Below are 26,122 nucleotides of genomic sequence, written 5' to 3'. Positions count from 1 at the left end.
TTTATCCATTCAACCTGTTGATGGGACATTTGGGTTGTTTCTTGGTTTTGGTTATTGCAAATAAATCTTTTATGATCATTCACACACAAGTCTTCGTATGAATAAACTTTCATTTCTCTTGGGAAATTACTGAGGAGTCCTATGATAGGTGTATGTTTAAATTGTATTTAATTTTGGAGAATGCCTGGGTGGCTCAGTCGGTTGATCATCCGACTTTTGATTTCAATTCAGGTCATGATCTCATGGTTCGTGAGTTTGAGCCCCATGTTAGGTACTGTGCTGGCAGTGCGAGGCCTGCTTGAGATTCTCTCTCTCTCTCTCTCTCTCTCTCTCTCTCTCTCTGCCCCTCCCCGTGCACTCTGTCTCTCTCAAAATAAATAAACTTTAAAAAATTATATTTAACTTTAGGGGCGCCTGGGTGGCGCAGTTGGTTAAGTGTCCGACTTCAGCCAGGTCACGATCTCACGGTCCATGAGTTCGAGCCCCGCGTCGGGCTCTGGGCTGATGGCTCAGAGCCTGGAGCCTGTTTCCGATTCTGTGTCTCCCTCTCTCTCTGCCCCTCCCCGTTCATGCTCTGTCTCTCTCTGTCCCCAAAATAAATAAACGTTGAAAAAAAAATTTTTTTTTAATTATATTTAACTTTAAAGAAAATTGACAAACTATTTTCCAAAATGGTTGTACCATTTTATATTCTCAAAAGCAGTGTATGAGGGGTACCTGGGTGGCTCAGTTGGTTAAGTGTCCGACTTCGGCTCAGGTCATGATCTCAGAGTTCGTGGGTTCAAGCCCCGCGTTGGGCTCTGTGCTGACAGCTCAGAGCCTGGAGCCTGCTTCGATTCTGTGTCCCCCTCTCTCTCTGCCCCTCCCCTGCTCATACTCTGTCTCTCTGTCAAAAATAAATAAACATAAAAAATTAAAAAAAAAAGCAGTGTATGAGAATCCCACTTGTTCCACATTCTCATCAATACCTGGTCTGGTCAGTCTTTTTTATTTTAGCCACTATAGTAGATGCATGGTAGTATTCTAGTGTGGTTTTCATCTGCTTATCCCTAATGACTAATGATATTGAGCATTTTGGGGTGTGCTCATTTGCCATCTGCACATCTTCTTTGGTGATGTATCTGTTAAAATCACTTGACAACTTTAAAGATTGAGTTATTTTCTTAATCCTGAATTTGGAGACTAAAAAAAAAAAAACATTCTGACTACAAATACTTTATCAGATATGTGATTTGCAAGTATTTTCTCCCCATATTAGGTTTCTTTTCATTATCTTCCAAAGAGCAGAAGTTCTTAATTTTGATGAAGTCTAACTTATCAATTTGTTCTTCTTTGGATCATGCTTTTGGTGCTGTTAAGTGATATGTCTTGAAATAACTTTTTAATGCATTCCATTACACCACATTCCCCAGATTCCTTCCCGTGCCAGTTACCAATTTATAGCCTCTCAGCTCCAATTCATCCTGATTGCCTGCTCTGTGAAAGTGGAAATGGACACTTGAAATAGGTTTTTCTTTGCTATCTGGCATAATGTTAAACTTTGTCAATAGATGGCACTGGTGAGACATTGCAGGAGGAAAGGGGTTTGCTTCTTCTTTCTGCTAGCTGCACAGGCTTCTGCAGCAAGCTGGGCTCCTGCAACACGAGGCTCTTGCGGTGCACACACCTTCTCTCTCGGCACTCAGTGGCCAGCAGCTTCCTTTTCAGGGTTTTGGAACAGAGCTCCTTCAGTGAGACACCTCCCTGTAGACAGATTTCCCTGGCACTGTACACATTGAATTTCCAGCAAATTCCACAGGTGTAGCACCACAGCAACTTCTCTTGCATTCAGAATTCAGTGCACTGTGCCTGTCCTTCTCTAGCAAGGTCTGGGAGTGAAGGCGTCTCTTCCTTGGGGGCGCTATTTCAGCCCCATGTGGTGGCTATTTTATATGATATTGTATTATTTCTATTACATCTGCTATTAAAATTTTAAATTATTATATTTTATTGCTCTTTTTAAAATGTTTTTTTTACTTTTGAGAGAGACAGAGCACGTGTGGGGGAGGGGCAGAGAGGGAGACACAGAATCTGAAGCAGTATTTTTGTTGCTCTTCTAATCTTTAGAGTTCTCTTTACTTCTTCCTAGCCCACAGGTTGGCAAACCACGGGCTAAATACAACCCACTGCTTGTTTTTGTAAATAAGTTCTATTGGAACATGCTCACTCATCTACATATCATTTAGGGTTGCTTTTACGCTGCAACAGAGCGTAGCTCTGAGTAGCTGCAACAGAGACCATAGGCTCCCAAAGCCTAAAATATTTATTTTTCTTTACAGAAAAAGTTTAATAACCCCCATATTTGCCAGTTCCTCATTACTCCAATCTCCTGTTATGGTTCATAATTCTTTATATTAAACTTTCCCTGTTCAAATTACTGTGTGGTTTCTCTAATCTCATTGGACCCAGTCTAATACCTTATCAACCTCTCTGTCCATTTTCCACGATCCATTTTCAGGCTCATCTTCCTCTACCTATTCCATAATGTTAGTGCTGCCCCAGACCCTCCTCTCTACTTTCTGTCATCGCTTCTCTAAGCCACTCATTTGCTTACCCATCTTCCATTATTGGGTTTAACCAATGGGTTTTAATCTGGGTTCTGAGAATGAAATTTCATGCAAATTTTGTATGGATGTGCAAATGCACATACATATGGGGAGGAGGTCTCCAGCCTCATCTTTGGGCAACATGGCTTAGTAGTTAAGGGCACAGACCCTGGATACACCTTTCTTAAGTCTGAATCCCAGTTCTGTCACTATGGCCTGGGATAATTTATTTAACCTTGCTATTGCCTCAATATCCTGGTTTGTAAAATAGAAAAAAATGTAGTCCTACCTCATAGAGTTATTGTGGGAATTAAGGTAGTTAATTTATAGAAAGCACTTGGATAGGGCCTGGCACATAATAATTACTATTGAAGCATTGGCTATTATTACTATTTCTAGCACTCCCTCTGGCCCCTGTGCCCCAGCTAGACCAATGCTTTCCATTGCTCTGGTGCCCCTGCTTTCTCAGACTCTAAGCTCTCCAGTGGGCTTTTCCCTCTGCCCAGAGCACTCTTGCCTATATATTGTTTGCCCACTAGCTCCTGACCTTCCCTCAGGCCTCAGCTCAAATGTTATTTCCTCAGAGAAGCTTTTCCTGATCTCCAGACTAGGAGAGGCTTCATGCTATGATCCTTGTTGTTTCCTTCATGAGATCATGTTGTTTCCTTGCTTGAGTTCATGTTTCCCATGAGTTCATGTTGCTTCATGTTGTTTCCTTGTTGAGATCCTTCATGCTATTATGCTTTCCTTGTTTTCCCTCATAACCCTCATCATAATTTATTCAAGGTGATCATGAATCAAGAAGTTCCTCCCTGATAGCCCATAAGCTCTGAGAGGGCAGAGGTCATTTCTGCTTGGCTCCCTGCGGTACCTCAGCATAAAGCCTAGTACACTGTAGGAATACCATAAACATTCATCAAATGAATGGATGGAATGAATAAGGAACAAAATACATGAAAGTCTTTTAATAAAGGTATAAAAACCTGTATACATATTAGGTATCACAATAATGAGCATATGACAAAATCTGATGATTATTAGATAAACTAATGTTAAATCAGTAAAAAATTGTATTGTGTGAAGGAAACCTCCTCTTCAAGTTCTATAAAACACTCATTTAAATTGATCTTGGAACATGTCTTTCAGTCAAATGGAAACGAATTATCCCAATTATTGACTTGTCAAAACATCCTCTGCCTCTACCTCCTGGAAGCCAGATATAGGCCTCAGATGGTAGAGCTGAAAGGAATAATAGAACAGGGAACCTGTTTGTTCTCAGAGAATTTTCATGGCCTTAATTCAAGACAGGATTATGTATTTTCACGAGTAAGCAAAACCAACTGTGCTAATCTGAGAAATTCATTGCTACCCTGGGAGTTAATATATCTAATCCAAGTCACCAGGAAAACTATGTTCTATTATCAATTCACAAACAGGAGGAAAATGATAATAGCATTATAATTCAAAATAGACACAATAAAGTGATTCTCTTGTGAATGTCTTCAGGGACGGGTTGCTTACACTCCATTGGATGAAGGAATCCCTAAGGCGAAAGGATTCCTACCTCCCCATTTCCCTACCAACTGTCAGACCTCAACCAATCCTCCGCTGTCTAAATGGCCTTAGAACACTCCCCAGACGCCAATCTTTGATCTCCAGGAGAAACAATGCGGTAACTGCCTCACTATGGGGAAAACTGAACCACGGTCTGGACTTGGGAACCGGGAGATAGAGGACTGGGGAGATTTCGCGAGAACGCTGGTGTCCAGAGGGCTGTGGGAGAGCTGGACGATCCTAGAGGTCCTAGAGGCTAGATGATTGAGGACTTTTTGCGTGTCAGAGCAAGGGTCAGCTTCTCTGAGCAGCTGGAAGCACTAAGCTTAGGACCAAGCTGTGGACTACATTTCCCAGACGGCTTTGCTCCCTGGGCTGTCGTACTGAGACTAGGGCGTGTCTGGGAGGAGCAGCCACAGTCCGGCAAGGTTTGCTGGGGCATCTCTCTCCGCTTGTGCAGCTGCAGCAGCCATCCCGCAAGATGGTCGGGGTCCTGCTCCTGCTCCTCCTTCTCCCCTTTTTCCTGTACATCGCTGCACCCAAAATCAGGTCTGTGCAAATGTATTGCCTTCTCTTGAGAAGAATTCAGGGTGGCGTTAGTCCTCACCGAAGCTCTGTTCTCCAAAAGAAGGAAAAGGAAAACTCCCTGGGGGGCCCCGGTAGGTCGAGGCCCGGAGTTCGGTTGGTCGGAGGAGGTCCAGCTGTCCTGGATGCGGGGGGACGAGAACAGGAGACTTCGGGCGGTGGGAGGGGGCTGCATGCCGCAGCACCCCACTTTGTTTCTCCGATCCTTTTTTTCGTCTCCGCAGCCTTTGCTTCCCGCTCCAGAGAACCCCGTGTGCAAGGCTACCTCCAACACTTAAGTTTCCAGCATTGGGGGGTTTTAGAATCTAAAATGGACTGAGGACCTCAACACTGTTTTCCCCTTAGCTCCCACGCCTTGGACTAGTCCTATCTGGCTTCTTGCTTCCAGCCTTTGAAGTACAATGGAGCGATTCGACTTTTTGCTTTCTGAAACTGTTCCTCGATGGGAATCGTGGTATCCGCAGACCCACTGCTTGATCTCTTGTTGCTGTTAGATTCGCTTTTTTTGTAAAGGAAAGAAATGAAAGGGTTTCGTCATGAGCAGTATCAAGCCTTCAGAGCACGACTCATAACCTGGGGTTTGGGGGTGAGACAGAGAGCTTGAGGGGTAATGCTTTCTGGACCTGGTGACACAGTAGCCAATGGCTGGCTGAGTGACACAGAAAATCGGCAGAGTTGCACAAAGGCGCCTGCTGATTAGTTCTGAGTAAATCACCAGTATTGACGGTGGACCAGTGACTGATGAGGCACAACCCTTCCTGGGTGGGGGAGGCGGGAGGAGGGGCGTGGTCACCACCCACCGTCTTGCTCCTCTTCTAGTTCTTCCTCCCTTCTGAACACCTCGTGCTCCCACTCAGATGAAAACGTTTTTTATCTCTTTTTAAAATTTTTTTTTAATGTTTAATTTATTTTTGAGAAAGAGAGCATGAGCAGAGGAGGGGCAGAGAGAGAGAAGGAGACAAAGAATCTGAAGCAGGCTCCAGGCTCAACGCTGTCAGCATAGAGCCTGACGTGGGGCTCAAACTCACCAACCGTGGGATCATGACCTGAGCCCAAGTCAGATGCTTAACCAACTGAGCCAGCCCGGCGCCCCGCTTTTTATCATTTTACACCACAAGATTCTCTTACCCAAATAGAATCTCAATGAAAAGTTGAACCTGAACTGAAAATACTGCTCACGTCTCTGTGAGAGATTTCTGGGGAAGATTATGCTGCAAGGGTCATATCTGCAAACGCCTGGCTAGGTCATGGAAGCTGGCCCAGAGCTAGACTTTTCATAGTTGATTGTCCCTTTCATTCCTGTTGGTAAGGAGAAGAAAGAGTTCAGTGGAGGTCCTGATAGTTGTTGCTCCTGGAGCTAAAACTGAAAGGATGTGAGAAACTGAGCAAGGAGGCTTTTCTCTGAGAAGGAAGATAGCCTTAGGTGAGTTAGTTTGCTTCCTATCGGCCTGTGTCCACTAACCAGGTAGCGTTTGTGGCTAGGAGTGTGTGCTTTGCAGTTCTCAAGTCCAATGAAAAATACTGAAATGCTCTTTAAAATTGTATCTCCTGGTCAAGAGATTCTTTTTACTTGAGTCTTGAGATTTGCAGAGAAGAAAAAGAGCAATTTGAGACCTGTTAATCCCTGTTTGTGCATTCATTTCTTTGGAAAAGAAGGATAGCACAGTGCTTAGGAACAAGAACACTCAACCAGCTCCACTTTGTACTGATTTATGTCTTTTCTTGAATAATTTAAAAAAATTTTTTAATGTTTATTTTTTATTTTTGAGAGAGAGAGAGAGTGCGCGCGTGAGTGGGGAAGGGGCAGAGAAAGAGGGAGACACAGAATTTGAAGCAGGCTCCAGGCTCCAAGCTGTCAGCACAGAGCCGGACGTGGGGCTGGAACTCACGAACTGTGAGATCATGACCTGAGCAGAAGTCAGACGCTTAACTGACTGAGCCACACAGGCGCCCCTAATTTATGTCTTTTCTTTGTCTTAATTTTAATTGTGTGTGTGCATGCGTGTTTCTGTTTCTGTGTTTCACCCCAGGTTGACAAGCTTTCATAATTTTAACTTTTTTGTTGAATTATGTATCTCTAGGCCATAAAGTGCCTGTTGTGGGCAGATTGACATTAAGTGGACCAGTTCTTGCTTGTAGGCTGAGTCTTGTGATTCCCCAAGCCTGTAGAGCTCAAACTGAAGCCAGGTGCCTGGACAATCAAATATTTATCTCGTTGTTATACTGCAAGGGACAGCTCTAAAGTTTGCCATTACAATAAAATCAATTTTGTTCTTGAGCAAGAGCAGAAAATTTTTCTTCAAACTTACTTAAATCTGTAAAGGGACAGTACTAGAAAGAACCAAAATAAACCTTAGCCTTGGGATTAGAAGACATGGGGGTTGCAGGAACCTCTGGCCAGGGCAAGGAGAATGAAGAACTGATGAGCTCTCCCTCCCTCTCTACAGGAAAATGCTGTCTAGTGGGGTGTGTACATCAACTGTCCAGCTTCCTGGGAAGGTGGCTGTGGTCACTGGAGCCAACACAGGCATCGGAAAGGAGACAGCCAAAGAGCTGGCTCAAAGAGGCAAGATCATCTGCTTCTAATTCCCTCCTGCTACTGCCATTTTATCCCTCACAAGGATGACCATGCTCACTATTTCCTTCTAATCTTGGAATTCAAGAACCTTCCAAGTGTCCCACAGATTCACTGGTCTCAACCTAGTATAATGCTCTGCATATAATGGATACTTAATGAATATTATTTATTTTTCCTTTTTGATTTGCTCACCAGATACCTCTGTCGTGAAGTAGGGGTAAAATTCCGATTAAAAAAAAAAAAACAGTAGAAAATTACATTCATAAGTCTATAGGTCTGTAATGTCCACTCCAAAGCAGAGCTGACAGTTTGTCTCTTTTATATGTTGATTGACAGGAGCCCGCGTGTATTTAGCGTGCCGGGATATCCAAAAGGGGGAATTGGTGGCCAGAGAGATCCAGACCATGACAGGGAACCAACAGGTGTTGGTGCGGGAATTGGACTTGGCTGATACTAAATCTATTCGAGCCTTTGCTAAAGATTTCTTAGCAGGTAAGTGTTGAACCAGAGATTATGTTTTTGGTCTTGCAATCAACATAGCAGACTTAGCTAAAGGAAAAGGTCCTTCTCCCTCTTTAATACGTAGAAATACTAGATCGTTTATAATCAAAAACTTTCATTCATAGCTGACTCCTTAGTAACAAAGGGGAATCCTCAAGAGGCAGAAATTTAAAAAAATGAATTTAAAAAGTCATAGCATGCAAGGCACCTGGGTGGCTCAGTCAGTTAAGCGTCCGACTCTGGATTTCAGCTCTGGTCATGATCTTGTAGTTCATGGGATTGAGCCCCGCATTAGGTTCTGCACTGACAGCATGGAGCCTGCTTGGGATTCTCTGTCTCTGCTCCTTCCTATTCTCTCTTTGTCTCTCTCAAAATAAATAGGTAAATATTAAAAAAAAAAAAAAAAAAAAGTCCTAGTAATGCATAAGAACTAAAGCCAAAAATCTCATGGAAGTATCTGAACTCAATATGAGCTTTAGGGTCTGGAGTCTAAACACTCATACAGGGACAGAAGAAGATAAGGCCCCAGGGCCTGAGAGCTGGGGAGCTGTATCTCAGGCTTCACATAAGGTTGGGACTCACAAAAAGCCATCTTGTCCATGATAAAGAGGCATAAAAAAACCCTCGCCACCAGCTCTAAGGCATGACATAAAAGCTCATCTTCTCTTCAGGACATAGATGGTTAGAGAGTCATCTGTAAGATATTAGAACCTCAAGTTGACATCATCTATGGGGGAGAATTTATTACATCACCAAATGATGTAAGAATCTTGAGCTGAAGAATTAACATAAAATCCTATAGAATCACATCAAAATCAAATCCGAGAGTAGTCTGTAGGCATATCCCCTCATAATACAGGGATCTTGGCCTCCCTAAGTAAACAGCTTCTGCTGATATGAGCTTATAGTTAGAAATTAAAAACCACGTGAGAAAATAAACCAGGAGAAAGAGTTGTCATATGTAACAAAGAGGTGAAACCAGTATTTCTTTTGGTGCCTTTTGGAGTTCTCCAGTATCAGGGGTACATACAGAACATCCTTTTTTCTCCTGCTTGGATTCTTCGCATTCAGCCCGGGAAGTCTTTCTATTAGGAAAGCTGGGCAGAATACTTTTTCGAAAGCAATGAGTAAGTAGCTCCTTAATTGGAAAGATCGTAAAGGCCACTTGGTTGTATAAGATGGAATTTTGCTCTGTGCTAAAAGTATGTAGGATTCAACTACAGTCTTAAATAATGAAAAACAATACAAAATACATCTGAAGGGGAAATGGAGGAAAGATTGAAGCCGTGGGTCCCCATTTCTAAGGCAGACTTCTTAGGTGTCACCGCTGTGGCTGGCTGCTTCCACACTACATCTCTTCCCTGCAGAGGAAAAGCATCTTCACATTTTGATCAACAATGCAGGAGTGATGATGTGTCCCTACTCTAAGACAGCAGATGGCTTTGAGATGCACATGGGAGTCAACCACTTGGGTAAGAAATCTGGCCTCATCACAAAACTGGAGGAAACCTAAAGTTCTCCTTGGCAAACTTAGGGGTCAGATTGAGCTGTCCTTGTGATGCAATTGGACACTGGGCCCTAAAAGACCACAAGTGAATAGCGAATATTATGGTCCTGCCTGAAAGCCCAGGGATAAACTTGAGGCCCACTTGAGGCTACACCAACTTTTTAATCTGTGATTTGGATTCAATTTACTTTGGGGCATTTTTAACAGCCTAATTGGACTGAGGACTGTGTTGCTTTCTTTGTAGTGATCCTCAGGGCGAACATTAGGTAGAGGCTGCCTGCTCTTAAAGAGTGATATTAATCAAAGTTGGAAGAAGACAGAACTTCATATTCACATGTTCCAGATCCCCCTCATGGATGGATGGCTGTCCTATTTTCCTAAACCCTCACTGAGCTTGTTCTGTAGTTGATAATGAATTAATGAGGCAAAAAGCCTTATTCCTGAATTCTCTGCAGAGCTCGCCACAACTCCCTTAACCCTGACATTGGTCTTGAACTGTATTAATTCTAGTTTTTCTTGTAGGTCACTTCCTCCTGACCCATCTGTTGCTAGAGAAGCTGAAGGAATCAGCCCCATCAAGGGTAGTGAATGTGTCTTCCCTAGCGCATCACCTGGGGAGGATCCACTTCCATAACCTGCAGGGTGAGAAATTCTATAATGCAGGTCTGGCCTACTGTCACAGCAAGTTAGCCAACATTCTCTTCACCCAGGAACTGGCCCGGAGGCTCAAAGGTAGGCTTAGAAGAAATGAATATAGAGATATAAGTCAATGGGAAGTAGCAAAAAGCCACAGGAATACATTCTGTTTTCGGGAGCCTATCCCCTGGATAAAACCTGCTTTCATGACTATAACTGGGTATTATTTTAGTAAGTAGCCCAAAACTGAATATTGGAGGTGGCTGGCAGGAGATGGGGAAATTCTGACTTTGAGTCATAAGGCTTAGCTTTAGTACTTATCAGCCGTGTGACCTGTAGCAAGCTACTTAACTTTTCAGGACTTATTTCCTCATAAGTAAAATGGGATTATTTTATAGGTTATTGTCCTTATTAAGTCAGGTCTCATGAGCAAGCAAGGTTTTTTACTCATAATGAGACTAGATAGAAGGGAGGGACCTGAACTGGCACTAGATACAACAATTAGGATAAAACAGGTGCTAGGACAATGGTGGGGGGGGGGGAATGTTGCCCCCTAACAGCAAAAGGTTAAGTAAGAGAAATGCATGCTTGAAGAGGGAATTCTCCAATCACAAATACACAGAGGTCCTTAGCACTGTCCACTCTGAATTTTCAAGAAAAAGAAAGGTAATCCAGGGTGGACAGCTGGAGTTACTTAGGAGTTGAGGCAGGCAGAATTCTGGCTCGAGAAGTCAGACATAGAAGCCCCATTGTTGGGGATCATCAAATTATGTGGACAGCAATGTGGGGGAAGGAAGCTGTGGTCAGCTCACTTCATATGCCCAGTCTATGCCCAGGACGTGACATTGTTTATCAGCTCAGGATGGATCAGAGTAACTGGATGGTGAAAACTATCCAAAGGGTTGGTAGGGGAGCTAGGGTGCCCTTGAGGTGGAGAGATAGGCCCAGCCATGAGGATCCGATAAAAGCAGAGGATACACAAGTGAGGAAGCCTGAGAGATGTGAGGATTAGGTGGGAGACAGCTGTGGTGCAATGAAGGCAACCTGGGCATAACAGAGGAGTCATTCATTCATCCATTCAGCAGTCAAGTATTCAGTATCCATGCTCTTCTATGCACTGATTCAGGGCTTGGAGATGGAGTGGTGCCTGATACACGTACAGTCCCTTCTTTGATTTGGTTTAGATCCACTGGGGGAGGGAGATAATAAACAAGTATTTATACATTATCACATGTAAAATCAGTCTAGGAATACATGAATAATTCTCTTTGTAATAAGTTCCAATAATATAGAGCTAAAAGTGAAAAAAACCCTTTACTTAATCCCCACTTTCTCCCTTCTCCTTTCTCCCCTCAAGGAACCACTGTCAACAACTTGATGTGCACCTGTCAATCATTTTTTATACATTTATATATGTGTACATCATATATAAGGAACTGAAATTCCAACACAATATTTTGGAGATCTTTCTATGTTGTACATACAGATTTACCCCATTCCTTTTGTGGGCTGCATTATATTTCACTGTATAGATGAGCCTCCGTTTATTTATTAATTTCCTTAACAACATCTGGAATGTTTCCTTTTTGTTGTTGTTTAATTGTAATTGTAAATACTATGAAAGGGGAAGTATAAGGACCTATAATGGATTGGGGTGGGTGCTTATTCAGTCTAAGGGATCAGGGATTTCCCTAAAGAAATGAGTTGCAAGCTAAGCCTTTATATAAGATGATTAGAAATTAAATGGGTTACAGAGCAGGTGGAATGAGGCATCTGAGGAGGTTGAGGAACATTCCAGGCAGAAGAAAGAGAATGCACAAAAGTCTTGGCTCAGTTTGAGAAATTGAGAGGCTGCTGTGGTTAAAATGAAGAAAGCAAGAGGAAGAGAAATCTGACCTGAGACTGGTGAGGTCGACAGGGGCAAAATCCTTAGAGGCTATGGTAAAGATTTTGGTGTAAGAGCAGTGGAAACCCTTTAAAATGGGGGCAGGGCTGTGTACAGCAAGTGATTTCTATAGTCTAGGTGATTGATGACAGTAGCTTGGACTACAGTGGTAGAGATGGAGGGTAGTGGACACTCCTAAGAGATATCTAGGATGGGAAAACCCTAAAGCTTGTTGAGCATGGTAACGTGGGGAATTGTCAAGAACTGCTGCTCTGTGGACCTGCCTGGTCGGGAGTTAGGAAACACTGCGAGATCCAGGTTTGACCTTAAAAAGTATGAAGTAGGGGCACCTGGGTGGCACAGTCGGTTAAGCGTCCGACTTCAGCCAGGTCACGATCTCGCGGTCCGTGAGTTCGAGCCCCGCGTCGGGCTCTGGGCTGATGGCTCAGAGCCTGGAGCTGGCTTCCGATTCTGTGTCTCCCTCTCTCTCTCTGCCCCTCCCCCGTTCATGCTCTGTCTCTCTCTGTCCCAAAAATAAATAAACGTTGAAAAAAAAAAAAATTAAAAAAAAAAAAGTATGAAGTTAATTGACGACCTATGTGTCTGCATTACTATGGGTCATCTAGAGTAGATGTCAAGTTGGAAATAATATATATCCACAGTCCTTCGTCTGCAATTATGAAATCCACAAAGACATGAAAATTCCATTTTTTCAGAAGCTTGACACCAAAGCTCATTTGGCAACAAAATCTCACCTGTACCAGGGAGATTAGGTAATAAGCAGTATATGTATAGGTGTTCATATTATCTTTCTAAAATCAATAAAAATTTGGAAACCTCTTTGACATAGCCATACACAAGTGTCATTTAGCACTTACCATGCACCAGATACTGTTCTAGCCTCTTGTACATATGAACTCATTTAATCCTCAGAACAACCTTGTGAGGTACAGGTATTAGGATTATCCCCATTTTAAGAGGAAACTGAGTCACAACATCAGGAGCTTGCTCAAGGTCACACAGCTAATGAGTGGTAAAGCTAGGATTTGAAACTGGGTGGTCTGCCCACAAAGTTCATGCCCTGAACCACTACATTACACTGCCTCTCGTAGTCAGTTAAGAGTTCAAAGGAGTATAATGTACCAAAAAATGTGCATACCATAAAGTTATAGAGAGGGATTTTAGCAAGCCATGAGAACTCCAACATTTGAAGTTTGAGTAGAAGATGATGAACTGGCCCAGGAAACTAAGAGGAAGCAGCGAGAAAGGATAGGAAAATCAGGAGGGTGGGGTCATGGAAGCCAATGAAAAGGCAGCTTTGAGAAAGTAGTCAGTAGTGTCAAGTGCTACTAATAGGTTGAGTCCTGGCTCTACTGTTTGCTAACAGTTAGTAACCTCTTTGAGCTTAAATCTTAACCTGTGAGATGGGGAGATATAAATTACTGTGAGGAATGCTTGTAATACTGTTGGGGGAAGGGAGTCTTCATGGGGTCAAATGTTTATTCGTATCCTCCGCTCTCTTCGGCCATGTGGCAATATCAAGTCCTGTCTTCCTTTCTCCAAACGGCACCCCCCATTAGGCTCTGGCGTTACGACGTATTCTGTACACCCTGGCACAGTCAACTCTGAATTGGTTCGGCACTCACCTTTCATGAAGTGGATGTGGTGGCTTTTCTCCTTCTTCATCAAGACCCCTAAACAGGGAGCCCAGACCAGCCTGTACTGTGCCATAACGGAAGGTCTTGAGATTCTAAATGGGCATCATTTCAGGTATGAATATATCTGTTTTTGAAGACGGGGTTTCATTGCTCAAAGGAAATAATTTGGATTTGTACTCTTCTTATAAAGTACATTGTGCAACATAGCTTTTTTTGTTGTTGTCTTTTAAACAACATCTTTTGCATTTTTTTTTAAGTTTATTTATTTTTTTGAGAGAGCTAGAAAGAGAGATAGAGATCAAGTGGAGGAGAGGCAGGGGGGTGGGGAGGCAGAGAATCCCAAGCAGGCTCCATACTGTCAGCACAGAGCCCAATGTGGGGCTCAAACTCACAAACCATGAGATCATGACCTGAGCTAAAACCAAGAGTCAGATGCTTAACCAACTGAGCCACCCAGGCACCCCTCTCTTCTTTTTTTTTTTAATGTTTATTTTTGAGAGAGAGAAAGAGTACACAAGCAGGGGAGGTGCAGAGAGAGAGGGGGACAGAGGATCCAAAGTGGGCTCTGTGCTGATAACAAATAGCCTGATGCAGGGCTTGAACTCACGAACCATGAGATCATGACCTGAGCCAAAGTCAGACGCTTAACTAACTGAGCCACCCAGGTGCCCCAGCTTTTGTCTTTTGACTAGGGTTGTTACCTTTAAGAGGGGGACTGACTCATTCACATTTTTCGTGGTACTTGTAGGTTTGATTTTCTCCATGCCATCTTTTATTAATATGGTTGTTTCTTTTCTTCCTACTTTTTCTTATGTCCATCCAGTTTTCTTTGTTCCTTTTTGGACTCCTTGTTTTGTTTTGTTTTGTTTTGTTTACATTAAAAAGAATTTGTATTTTTCTATTGTCTTCAGGACTAAAATAGTATCAATGGACTCTGTTCTTGAATAAGTGAAGACTTTTAAAACTTTTTTATTGTAGAGGGTTTTGAACATACACAGTCGTAGGTAAAATAGCATGTTGAATCCCACAGTACAGCCTCAACAACCATTAAGCCATAGCTAGTATTCTCCCATCCCATCCACCAGCCCTTCACATATTTTTTTCCTCTCATGTTATTATTATTTTTTTAATGTTTATTTATTTTTGAGAGAGAGACAGAGCACAAGCAGGGGAGCATCAGAGAGAGAGGGAGACACAGAATCTGAAGCAGGCTCCAGGCTCTGAGCTGTTGAAACAGAGCCTGGCACAGGGCTCAGACCCACAGACCGTGAGACCGTGACCTGACTTTAAGTCGGACACTTAACCGAATGAGCTACCCAGGCACCCCTCCTCTCACGTTATTTTGAAACTTGTCTCAGACATCACATAAGATTGAAATTTTAGCATGTTTTTACCTCCTCTTCAAGATTATGTGGAAATAACTTGCACTTTTAGAGAAATGGCTGCAAATAAATTAAAATTGGAAAGAAAGGTAGATAGATCATGAAAGGCCCATAATGCCAGACCTGGAGAGGAGCCACAGAAGTTGTTTCAGTAGAAAGAGAAATAATCTGCTCTGTGCTTCAGAGAAACATCCCTGCTGACTTTGTTTAATGAATGGATAAATAGCCCAAGTGAGAGATAATGAGTTCCTGATTTAGGGTAATGACAGTTGGAATGCAAAGAATGATTAAGAGAGAGAGGCCCAGAAGAGGCAGAATCTTTACCACTTGATGAATAATTGAATGAGAGGTCGGGGAGGAGTTGGTGACCTGGGGGTCAAGCCTGACTTACTATGAGGTTGATGATGACATTAACTGAGACAGCAGAAATGGAAATATAATGTGCATAGCTTAGGGTTCTCTGATTGCAAAGCAGTGGAAACAGACTCAAGCTAACTTAAGCAAGAAGGGAATTTATTAGAATATGGGGGTTCTCCTAGGTCCAAAGAGCAGACTGAAGAGCCAGGCTTAGAACACACACAGTGACCAGTCAACTGGCCAGGGCACTGTTGCTAGAACGAGTATATGCCAACTATCTTTAGTCTTTGTTTTGTTGCTCACCATCCGCTCTCTAGCAAGGAAGCACTAGGCCTTCCATCCTCACATCCTTACTCCCTTGGTTAGGGGAAGACCAGCACTTGATTAATGGGCTCTCCAAACTGTGGGAAAGAGGTAATTTTACAGAAAGGAATCAGATTGCTGTTGCCAAAAGAATGTGGAATGGATCAGTTGCCCTCTATAATACACCTGGCCTTATACATGTTGAGTGTATATCCATAAGTCATGGAGTAGAAATGTATAGCAGATAGTTGGAAATGTGTGTCTGAAAGTCAGGAAGATAAATTTATGTGGTTTTATACACTAGAATGATTTTCCATGAATGACTGGATTCTTCCCTGGAAATTTTAAGGTTTTGACTGAGTAATCTAAAGAAAGCCGGCCTCAAATTCATGACTTAGTAAATATTTAACTGGCTTTTGAAGAGCCTTTCCAGTGCCAAGGATTCTCAATTGTAAGCATTTTGAAGATCCAACAGCAGCTGTGTTGACCACTATCAAGAAATGAACTTAAGTCTGTCTTGACTGAAACATTAGAATCTTTGCACTAGTTTTTCTTCCTGACTGAAACCACAAACCTACTTTTGTCTCTATGGATTTGCCTGTACTGGATGTTTCATATAAATAGAATCATATAATATGTGGCCTTTTGTGACTGGCTTCTTTCTCACTTTGCAAAATGTGTTCAAGGTCATCCATGTCAAAGCATGTATCAGTACATCATTCCTATTTATTGCCAAATAATATTTCATTTTGTGGATGTTTCACATTTTATTTATCCCTTCATTAGTTGGTGGGCATTTGGGTTGTCACTTTTTTTAATTGAATAATGATGCTATGAATATTCATGTCCAGATTTTTGTATGGACATTTTTCTTGGTTTATATACCTAGAAATGGAATCCCACTGGAATATGGGTCATGTTAACTCCATGTTTAACTGTTGAGGAATTGTCAGGGTGTTTTCCAAAGTGGCTGCAGCATTTCGTGTTGCCATCAGTAGTGTATGAGGGTTCCAGTTTCTCCCTCATACACTGCCCTTGCAGTGAGAGAGTGAGACAGAGTGTGAGTGGGGGAGGGCAGAGAGAGATGGAGACACAGAATCTGAAGCAGGCTCCAGGCTAACTGTCAGCACAAAGCCCAACGCAGGGCCCAAACTCATGAACCGTGAGATCATGACCCGAGCCAAAGTCAGACACTTAATTAACCAACTGAGCCACCCAAGCGCCCCTCTGTCCTTTGTTTTAGCCATTATAATAAATATGAAGTAATTTTTCTATTTATGTTCTTCTAGTTTTTCTCATTATGGTTTTCATTTACATTTTCTTGCTAGTGATGTTAAGCATCTTTTTGTGTGCTCATATTTGTTTATCTTTGTTGGAGAAATGTCTATTCATATCCTTTGCCCAATTTCAAAATGGATTATTGTCTTTTTATTGTTTAATTGTAATGATTCTTTATATAGTCTGGATGCAAGTCCCTTGTCAGATGTGTGATTTACCAATATTTTCTTCCACTCTTTGGTTTGTCTTTTTACTTTCTTTATGGTGTCTTTTGAAGAAGAGGAGTTTTTGAGGAAGTCTAATTTATTGACTTTTTTCTTTTGTCACTTGTGCTTTTGGTGTCCTAAGAAACCATTGCCTAACTGAGGGGCACAAAGAATTATTACTATGTTTTCTTCTAACAGTTTTATAATTTGAGCATTACATTTCAGTCTATGATTCATTTAATTTTTATATATGGCATGGGGGTAGGGTCCTGTTTCATTTTGAATGTGGATATCCGGTTTTCCAAGAACTGTTTGTTGAAAAGATTATTCTTTTCCCATTGAATTTTCTTGGTAGCTATATTCAAATTCCTTGGGCTGCAATAGCAGAATACCAGAAATACAGTTCTAGAGGAAAACAGTTTTCTTACAGTTCAAGATCAAGGTGCCAACAAGATTGATTTCTGGTTTCTTCCTGGCTTGCACCGGGCTGCCTTCTTGATGTGTCCTCAGATGGTTTTTACTCTGTGTGTGCACACTCCTGGTGTCTCCTCTTATAAGGACACTAGTCCTATTGAATTGGAGCCCTACCTTTTTGACCCTGTTTAACCTTAATTATCTCCTTAAAAGGCCTTCCTCCAAATAGTCACCTTGGGGATTTAGGGATTCAACATGGATTTGGGGGGACATAATTCAGTCCGTAACAGATTTATCAAAAATCAGTTGACCATAAATGTAAGAGTACTTCTATACTTTTTTATTTTTTCTATTCATTTATTAAAAAATTTTTTAATGTTTATTCATTTTTTGAGAGACAGAGACAGCATGAGTGGGGGAGGAGCAGAGAGAGAGGGAGACACAGAATCTGAAGCAAGCTCCAGTCTCTGAACTGACAGCACAGAGCCCGATGCAGGGCCCGAACTCACAAATTGTGAGATCATGACTTGAGCCGAAGTAGGATGCTTAACTGACTGAGCCACCCACGTGCCCCTTTTCTATTCATTTCTATGTCTGTCCTTATGCCAGTAGAATAGTCTTTGTATTAAGTTTTGATATAGGTCTTTTTACATATACTGGTTGATACTACCCAAAATCCTACTGGAAATATCAGCACCATGACCATGCTGATGCATAACCACACTTAAGTAGTTGTTTTTTTTTTTAATTTTTTAAATGTTTATTCACCCTTGAGAGACAGAGAGAAAGAGTGTGAGCAGGGGAGAGGCAGAGAGAGAGAGAGGGGAAGACACAGAATCTAAAGCAGGCTCCAGGCTCTGCACTGGCAGGAAGAGCCCCACATGGGGCTTGAACCCACGAACCATAAGATCATGACCTGAGCTGAAGTCGGACGCTTAACGGACTAAGCCACCCAGGTGCCCCAACACTTAAGTAGCTTTTACTGTGGTATTTGAATACATTTTACAGCATGTCATAGCTTATGACACACAGCACTTTCCATTGTGTCCATTGCGTGTGTCATTTGCTCTTCATTGTAACCTTGCAGAGAACATCAGGTATACATAGAGGCTACAGAGGCTTACAGAGGCCAACTGAGAGAGTCATACAAAGCCTTTTGGTTCTCGGTGATGGTCTTTTTACTCAGCAGTGACAGGTTGTACTGGTCATGCTGGTGAGTTCCCTTAAACAGAAGTACTAAGAAGCCTTGTTTTGTAAATTCGAAGATAACTTTAAGTGGTGTTTCTCAAAATTCTATGTGTTTTGGAGGAAGTGGCTGAAAACAGATAACTGGGCCTCAACCCTGTTCTGATTCAGCAGGTTTGGATGGGGCCGGACAATTGGCATTGCTAACAAGCTTCCAGATGATGGCTCCTGCTAGTCCATAACCCACTCTTTGATTAGCAGTGTCTTAATGGACGTAGTGTTAGGAGTTTGCTTCATGTACTTATTTCAGACTTGCCAAGTTTCCTTTTCATCTTCAGAATTTGCGTAGAATGTCCTGGAAGCAGTTTTCTTAAAATAGTATTTTAAAAATTGCTTATGTACCTTAAAAGATTGCAGTTCATTTACTCAATCACTTTATTGAATGCCTGCTGTGTACTAGATGCAGCAAATATAAAAATAAGTAAAAGGGGGCACCTGGATAGCTCAGCTGGTTAAGCGTCCAACTTCACCGGAGGTCATGGTGTCCTGGTGCGGGTCTGAGCCCTGCATTAGACTCTGTGCCGACAGCTCAGAGCCTGGAGCCTGCTTCAGATTCTGTGTCTCCCTCTCTCTCCGCCCCTCCCCCCACTTGTGCTCTGTCTCTCTCTCTCTCTCAAAAAATAAATAAACGTTAAAAAAAATTTTTTAAGGGGCACATGGGTGGCTCAGTTGGTTAAGCATCCGACTTCGGCTCAGGTCATGATCTCATGGCTCGTAGGTTCGAGCCCTGCGTCAGGCTCTGTGCTGACAGCTCGGAGCCTGGAGCCTGCTTCGAATTCTGTCTGTGTCTGTCTCCCTCTCCCCCACTCATGCTCTGCCTCTCTGTCAAAAAGAAATAAACATTAACAAATTAAAAAAAATTTTTTAAATGAGTAAAAGTCTTTGAGAAAATTTCTGATAAGTGCAGAGTTTGAATACCCCTCCTGCATTTGTTTTTTTAGATGTTTATTTATTTTGAGAGAGAGTGCAAGTGGGTGAGAGGGGCAGAGAGAGGGAGAGAGAATCTTAAGCAGGTTCCATGCTCAGTGTGGAGCCCAATGTGGGGCTCAATCCCACAACTGTGAGATCATGACCTGAGCCAATTTCAAGAGTCAGATGCTTAACCCACTGAGCCACCCAGGCACCCTGTCTCTCTCCTGTATTTAATGGGGACTTAAAATAATTGGGATTACAGCAATGAAGAGAAGGTATATGAAACACTTATTACCTTATTGTTACATTTCTTTTATGCTATCATCTTCTGTCTTCATTGTTTATGAAGCCAGCTTGACTTGTTATTTAAAAACTTATAATTGCTGGTAGACCAGAAATCATAAGTTTTGGGGGTGTTTTTTTCCCCCACTCCAAGCATCTGTATGTAACCAATGTAATCTCAGCAACATGACACTATACAAGGTCCTGTGTGAACAAGCTAGACATACACAGATATCAGGCAGACACAGATATTATAGTTAAATATATACATATAGGGGCACCTGGGTGGTTCAGTTGGTTGAACATCTGGCTCTTGATTTCAGCTCAGGTCATGATCTCACAGTTCATGGGTTCAAGTCCTGCATTGGGCTCTGTGCTGGTGATGTGGAGTCTGATTGGGATTCTCTCTCTTCTCACCTCCCCTGCTCTCTCTCTCAAAATAAATAAACATTTACACACACACACACAGAGCAGAATATAAAGACTCACTGCTATGCATTACATATCAAACAGAGCATTCTCATCAGAGGTAGTCTAGTGAGGAGATCTAAATGGTAATTACATTTTTCCTGGGGTAAGAATTGGAGAATGAAGAGGTAAGACAAAGACTGGCCCTATGAAGTGTATAGAGGGCATGTCATCCCTGGGTTGTTTTTCTGTCACATTCCTTGTTCCAGGCAGAGAACAGATTCCATCCTTAAACTCTGTGTTTTAAGCCTCTCTCTTTCATTTCCAGTGACTGCAGTGTGGCATGGGTCTCTGCCCAGGCTCGGAATGAGACAATAGCAAGACGGCTATGGGATGTCAGTTGTGACCTGCTGGGCATCCCCATGGACTGACAGGTGGTAGCAGTTGGACTCAAGAGAAACCTATAGCAGACTACTCAGTACTCCCTGCCAAAATGATTCTCCTTCATGGTGACCAAAATCGTCAGTACAAAGAAAACAAATCTTCCAGCCTTTCCTGCTTGATATCTGACAAAAGCACCGTGTACATTGCCAGATTCATCAAAACACCTTGCATTTACTCCAGATTTAGTTTGCCCTTATTACTGTCAGTTGCAAGAGATATCAGACGATAAGATCCTCAGATGACCTGCGACCTGATATCTGCTGTCTGAAACCTACTACCTAGGAGAATCTTAGCTATGGCAAGGTCAATTTATGGTAGTTTGGATTAGTTTCTACCCTCTTTGTTCACAATATAGTTCCTCCCAACCACCATCCAACCTTCATTTCAAGAGGGCCACACTGCAGCCTCAGCCGAACTCTGAGTCACAGTGGCTGGACTCAAGAGCAGGACTCATCCCTCAACTGTTAAGAAAACCATCATATGCTAACATCTGAATTATTTCCGGAAACTCTTAACTGAATCTGGATTATGGCATGGCTTTATCTCTTGACAACCTAAAGCCACTGCTATTAAAACACTTTCCAACATCTAGACCACAGAGAAGAGCTTCCTTTTCTAAGAAGTTTGTGGGGTTCGGAGGATGGCAGAAATAAAATCAAGCTTAAACTATCATTTTCTTACTGTTTCTCAGACCAGCAAGTGGGTAAAGAAAGGGGCAGTATGGGAAGATAGATCATCTACCTGACTTTAGTTAGTGACCCCAGACCGATGGAGGCCTTTTTGTGTCTTAGTTTCTCTTAGAAAACCAGAAGAAGGAAAAGGCTATTTGGTGATTGTCACTGAGTTTATCTTTGTGTTCTTCTGTAGTCACACAGTGGGGCTTATTTTCACAGAATTCAAAATAACTACAAAGGAAGAGTATTAAACTGGACCCTGGTGGAGGCAAATGTTCAAAGATGGAGCAAACAGTGTCATCCAGTCTTTGATACAAATGAGTAGAGCAAAGGGAAGTCAACTCTGTATATATGGTTAACTACTTACCCAGAAGCACATGGGTAGCAGGGAAGAAGTCTAAAACAGAAAAATCCTGGAAGATAATGCATGCAGTAAAGGGACTAGTTAAGGACTTAAAAAAAAAAAAAAACACTAAAGATGGTAATATGTAACTGGAAGAATTGAGGGCGAGCACCTGAGTGACCAAGACTGACACTGTACTGTCTTCATAAGCACCAATCAACCAATGTGGCAGAAAAAGTCCCAAAATAACACACACCCCCCCCCAATTCTTTATTCAGCAAAATTGTCTTAAGGACGGATATTGGTAATTTACAGTCACTATAGTAATCTTTCAGGGCATTTCCTTACATTATCTTAACATGATTAAAATGTCTATTTGCTAAAAATCTACATTTAATTTGGAGAGCTTTTATCAAAAGTAATGCTGCCAAAGGAAATTGGAGGAATAATAATGTTCTTATCACTTGTTTAGACATATGTTATATGTCTAAATAGAATAACATGTTATTCTAATAGACTTTGATGTTCTTGGACTGACAATTACATATTCACTTTGGTGGGGTAAAGAGTTATGGGACCACAGTCTTCTCATATTTGTAAATGGATATTCTTTTGTTGAACGTGTTTTGACCATCAAGCTATATATTTAAAAATGGTCATTTTATGGAAAAATTGGAAATTTTTAATAGTTAAGTAGCATAACTAATATTTTACTTAATTTATGTTGAACTATCAATGACAAATAAAAAATTTTTATTATTTGTAATGTTTTTACTTACCTAAATAAAAGCTGTAAGAATTAGAGTCAATGAAAGAAAACAATTAAATGAAAGTTTAGCTATAAGAAGAAAATGCTTTTCATTATTATGGTTATACAGTCATTTCTCATTTTTAAGGATAATTTGTCTCAGAGTCTAACCACAGTATAGTCTCCATTGAAATGCCATTAACTTTGGTTGTGTGATAATTTGATTATTCATTCACCCATTTTCTGCTTTTGTGATGCTTTTCAAACATTTTTTTCCATCTCAGGCTATTATGTCCCCCTTTTGCACCTGTCCTTTCTAGAACAGAGTTGTGGGACTTAATCACATTACACTTCCACTAACAACCTCAGATTTTGCTATCTCTATATTCAATGAACATTAAGAGCTCAATGCATTTGTTGAATCAGTGGTCATGAATCAGTCTGATAAAAATAAAGTTCCAGGAGATATATGAATCATCAAATCACTTCCCCCTGAACAGTCATACATCGTTTAATATGTTTGGGAAGTTTTATATATTGGGCTGCCAAGCAAACATTTCAGAAAGGGCTTTGATAGGAAAATCATGAAATAAGTTGAAAACAGAAATTCCCTGCCATGGAACCATGAAAACCCACGTTGCAGAATAGGACTTTGTCACTGTTAACACATTACAGGTAGTGGGAAAGAGACCTGATGAAGCAGAGTCCACCTTGCTCGCCACGTTATGAAATAACCAAGCACAGAGAGTGAATTTTTTATTCACCAACATATGCCCAGATACGGCATAATGACATGCTGAACATTAACAAATACCTGCTGAGGGGCACTTGGGTGGCTCAGTCAGTTAAGCCTCTGACTTTTACTCAGGTCGTGATCTCCTCGTCCGTGAGTTCCAGCCCCGCATTGGGCTCTGTGCTCACAGCTCGGAGCCTGAAGCCTGCTTGGGTTTCTGTGTCTCTCTCTGGCCCTCCGCCACTCACGCTCTGTGTCTCTCTCTCTCAAAAATAAACATTAAAAAATACCTGCTGAGTGAATGAATGCACCAGGCGAGCACAGAGACTAGAGGCTGCGAGCGTATTTGGGGAGTCACTGCCTAGGAACTATTTCTGAAAGCATATGGCTCTGGGCGTTTGACCTCTCCAATAAAAGGTTTTTTGTTTTGTTTTGTTTTTTACCGCTGCAGGGCAAGCAAGGAACCTGCCCCAGCTCTCTCTCGAGGGCTGAAAGCTAATGTTTAGTCAGGACGCGAACTGAGGAAATGAGAGCCGCCAGACGGGGCGATGATAGCGAAGATGATTTCCAAACGCTTACAGATACCAAACTACTGCTTGTCAGCACCACCCACTGGGCCTGTAGCGTTGACAGAACCACCGCCCCCGCCAGCGCGTGACTTCGGAGTCCGAGTGGCTTCCACGCCGAACTACAGCCCCCGGCATGCACTGCAGCGACCGCCCCTCACCGGAAGGCGGGGCCCTGGAGACAGGCGGTCGCGCTGCCCGTCCCGCGAGTCCCCCACAGTCCCTTCCGTTGTGGCGCTCTCCCCAACCCCGAACTGGGTATTTCCGGGGCTTCAGGACTCCGCTCGCTCCGATGCACCACCACCCTCCCGGGAATCGCCCAGGCGGGCAGCCCACCAGACTTCCCATCAGGCTTTCGCGCCCGCCGCTCCCTCAGTGACGGTATGAAGGGGGTGGGCGTTCCGGCTCGGGAGGACCTCGCCGCGGCCCCGGAAGCGCCTCGTCCCCGGCGGTGGTGGCGGCGGTCGCCGTGATGCCTGCGGGACTGGGTGGCTGACCGCCGGGATAGGAGCGGGGCCAGTGCCCAAAATCTCGGTGGCCGCTGCTCGAGCGCGGCCTGCGCCATGGCCACCTCCGCTGCCTCTTCGGAGCATTTCGAGAAACTTCACGAGATCTTCCGCGGCCTCCATGAAGACCTGCGAGGGGTGCCGGAGCGGCTCCTGGGGACAGCGGGGACAGGTGAGACGAGGGTGGGACGCGCCGTGGGGAACTCGGCCCCTTGCGCGCTCTGGGAATACGAGCTCCCCACCCCCTTCTCAGATCGGGTCCCTCTTCCCTCCGCTGCGCATCCTCAGACACGCCCCCTAGGGTTGGCTGGGTCTCGGCGCCCAGCATTTCCCTGCTGCTCCTTGAGGGTGCTCAGGGTTGGACCTCGGAGTGTCGTCTCTTTGGGATTCTCTTACTACTGTAGCCGTCAAAATTTTCTTGTGTCATTTTCACCGTGGAAGAAGATCATAGGAGACCTTAAGTCTGTGTCCATGTATTTCAGTAAAATTGGTTTCTTTTGTAGCTGTCTGTGTATTTTGCTTTATGAATTTTAGAGCATTATTCTCAAGAGAAATCCATAGTTTTCACCAGACTGACAAAGGATCCGTAGCACCAAAAAGGCCAAGAAGCCAAAGGAAACATAATTTTGGAGTTGGTAAATGATCAGATTTTGTGGGGGAAGTGGTCTTTAAAAATCAGGATTGTGGGTTTAGGTGTGGTCCCCTTCCAAACTTTCTGTGATTTGACTTCAAAATTCAGGTTGCTGCAAGCTTTGCTTGGAGGAGTTAGTTTTCCAGTACAATCTCTAGGAAGACCTGTCACAGTTCTTTGCCACTCAGAACAAATACGTCTTGATGGCAAGACTTGATAAGACTTTATTTTGTAGTTTTTACTAAGGGTCAGAGCTTGAGTGTTTGCTCTGTGAGTTTCCTGAGGTCATATGAATTGAATAACTCTGGTCAGAATGCCAGAGAATGTTAAACATATTTATTGGGAGAGGCTGCTGTGTGCCAGGCACTCCCCTAAATGCTGGTAGTATTGCAGATTATTGCAGTGAGGAGACTTAAAATCTTTGTTCTAGTGGGTCCCTGGTAATATATAAATATTAAGAGAAGAGTTATGCAGGGCAAAGGAATGGAGAACTCTAATAGTAAACAGGGTGGCTGTGAAAGTCTTCTTTGAGAAGGTGCCATTTGAGCAGAGACTTGAATGAAGGGAGTCCAGCATGTGAAAATTTGGGAGAAGTGAGTGTGAGGAGAAAAGAATAGTATTCCAAAGTTTCCTTAAGCACAATGAGCTTGGTAAGCATTGCAAAGGTTCTTAAACAGAAATGAGCTCTTCTAGGAAGAGCAAGAAGGCCAGCGTTTGCCAGTGAAATGAGCAAAGGAGACAGTGGTAGCAGATGAGGGTAAAAAGAGTTACGCAGGGCCAGGTCACGTGTGGCCTTGTAGAGCACAGTGAAAGATTTGCACCTTTTTCTAAATCTGATGGGATGCACTTACAGAGTATTGAGCAAAAGAGTGATGGGATCTGATTTACATGGTTGAAAAATAGACCATTTTTTGCAGCCCAGTGCTGAATTAAATTTTGCAGTGGTGGTTTCTGGAAGCGTAAATAGTGCAAAAGGGCATTCCATTTTGAAAAATAGAAAACTGAGTTCTATTTGCCTTTATCATCTACCTAACTTTCTCATTGCTGCAAAGAAGATAATCAAAAAGGTGTGAATACCTAACCAAGCACAAAATACTCTTTTTTTTTTTAATATTTATTTATTTTTGAGAGACAGAGACAGAGAGCACGAGTGGGGGTGGGGCAGAGAGAGAGGGAGACACAGAATCTTTTTTTTTTTTTT

General features: G+C 42.6%; 2 protein-coding genes across 6 annotated transcripts in view; both read left to right on the top strand.

The window, feature by feature from the left end:
• Window positions 1-4,235: 4,235 nt before the first annotated feature.
• Window positions 4,236-23,780, top strand: RDH11 (retinol dehydrogenase 11). Of its 4 annotated transcripts, none has more exons than XM_040477485.1 (7): window positions 4,236-4,257; window positions 7,172-7,290; window positions 7,639-7,794; window positions 9,171-9,275; window positions 9,833-10,042; window positions 13,412-13,601; window positions 20,605-21,895. In XM_040477485.1, exons 1-7 carry the CDS (start codon window positions 4,253-4,255, stop codon window positions 20,705-20,707), a joined length of 888 nt encoding a protein of 295 aa, XP_040333419.1. In that variant the 5' UTR covers window positions 4,236-4,252; the 3' UTR covers window positions 20,708-21,895. The 4 variants fall into 4 exon arrangements, with proteins under 4 accessions (XP_040333419.1, XP_040333418.1, XP_040333417.1 ...); XM_040477484.1 differs by lacking the exons at window positions 4,236-4,257; window positions 20,605-21,895 and adding exons at window positions 4,558-4,688; window positions 23,670-23,780; XM_040477483.1 differs by lacking the exon at window positions 4,236-4,257 and adding an exon at window positions 4,558-4,688.
• A 447-nt stretch (window positions 23,781-24,227) lies between these two features.
• Window positions 24,228-26,122, top strand: part of VTI1B (vesicle transport through interaction with t-SNAREs 1B) — a 31,928-nt gene continuing 30,033 nt past the window's right edge. For both annotated transcript variants that reach the window (XM_040477487.1, XM_040477489.1), the window contains exon 1: window positions 24,228-24,462. In XM_040477487.1, coding sequence (XP_040333421.1) covers window positions 24,348-24,462 — 115 coding nt within the window. In that variant the 5' untranslated portion in view covers window positions 24,228-24,347. The remainder of the gene's footprint in view (window positions 24,463-26,122) is intronic.

The sequence above is a fragment of the Herpailurus yagouaroundi genome, unplaced genomic scaffold, assembly GCF_014898765.1.
Source record: "Herpailurus yagouaroundi ecotype Mexico unplaced genomic scaffold, PumYag 141, whole genome shotgun sequence".
In the NCBI taxonomy this organism is placed as follows: Eukaryota; Metazoa; Chordata; class Mammalia; order Carnivora; family Felidae; genus Herpailurus; species Herpailurus yagouaroundi.
Note: the sequence above shows the minus strand (reverse complement) of the source record. Positions and strands in the feature narration are given on the sequence as shown.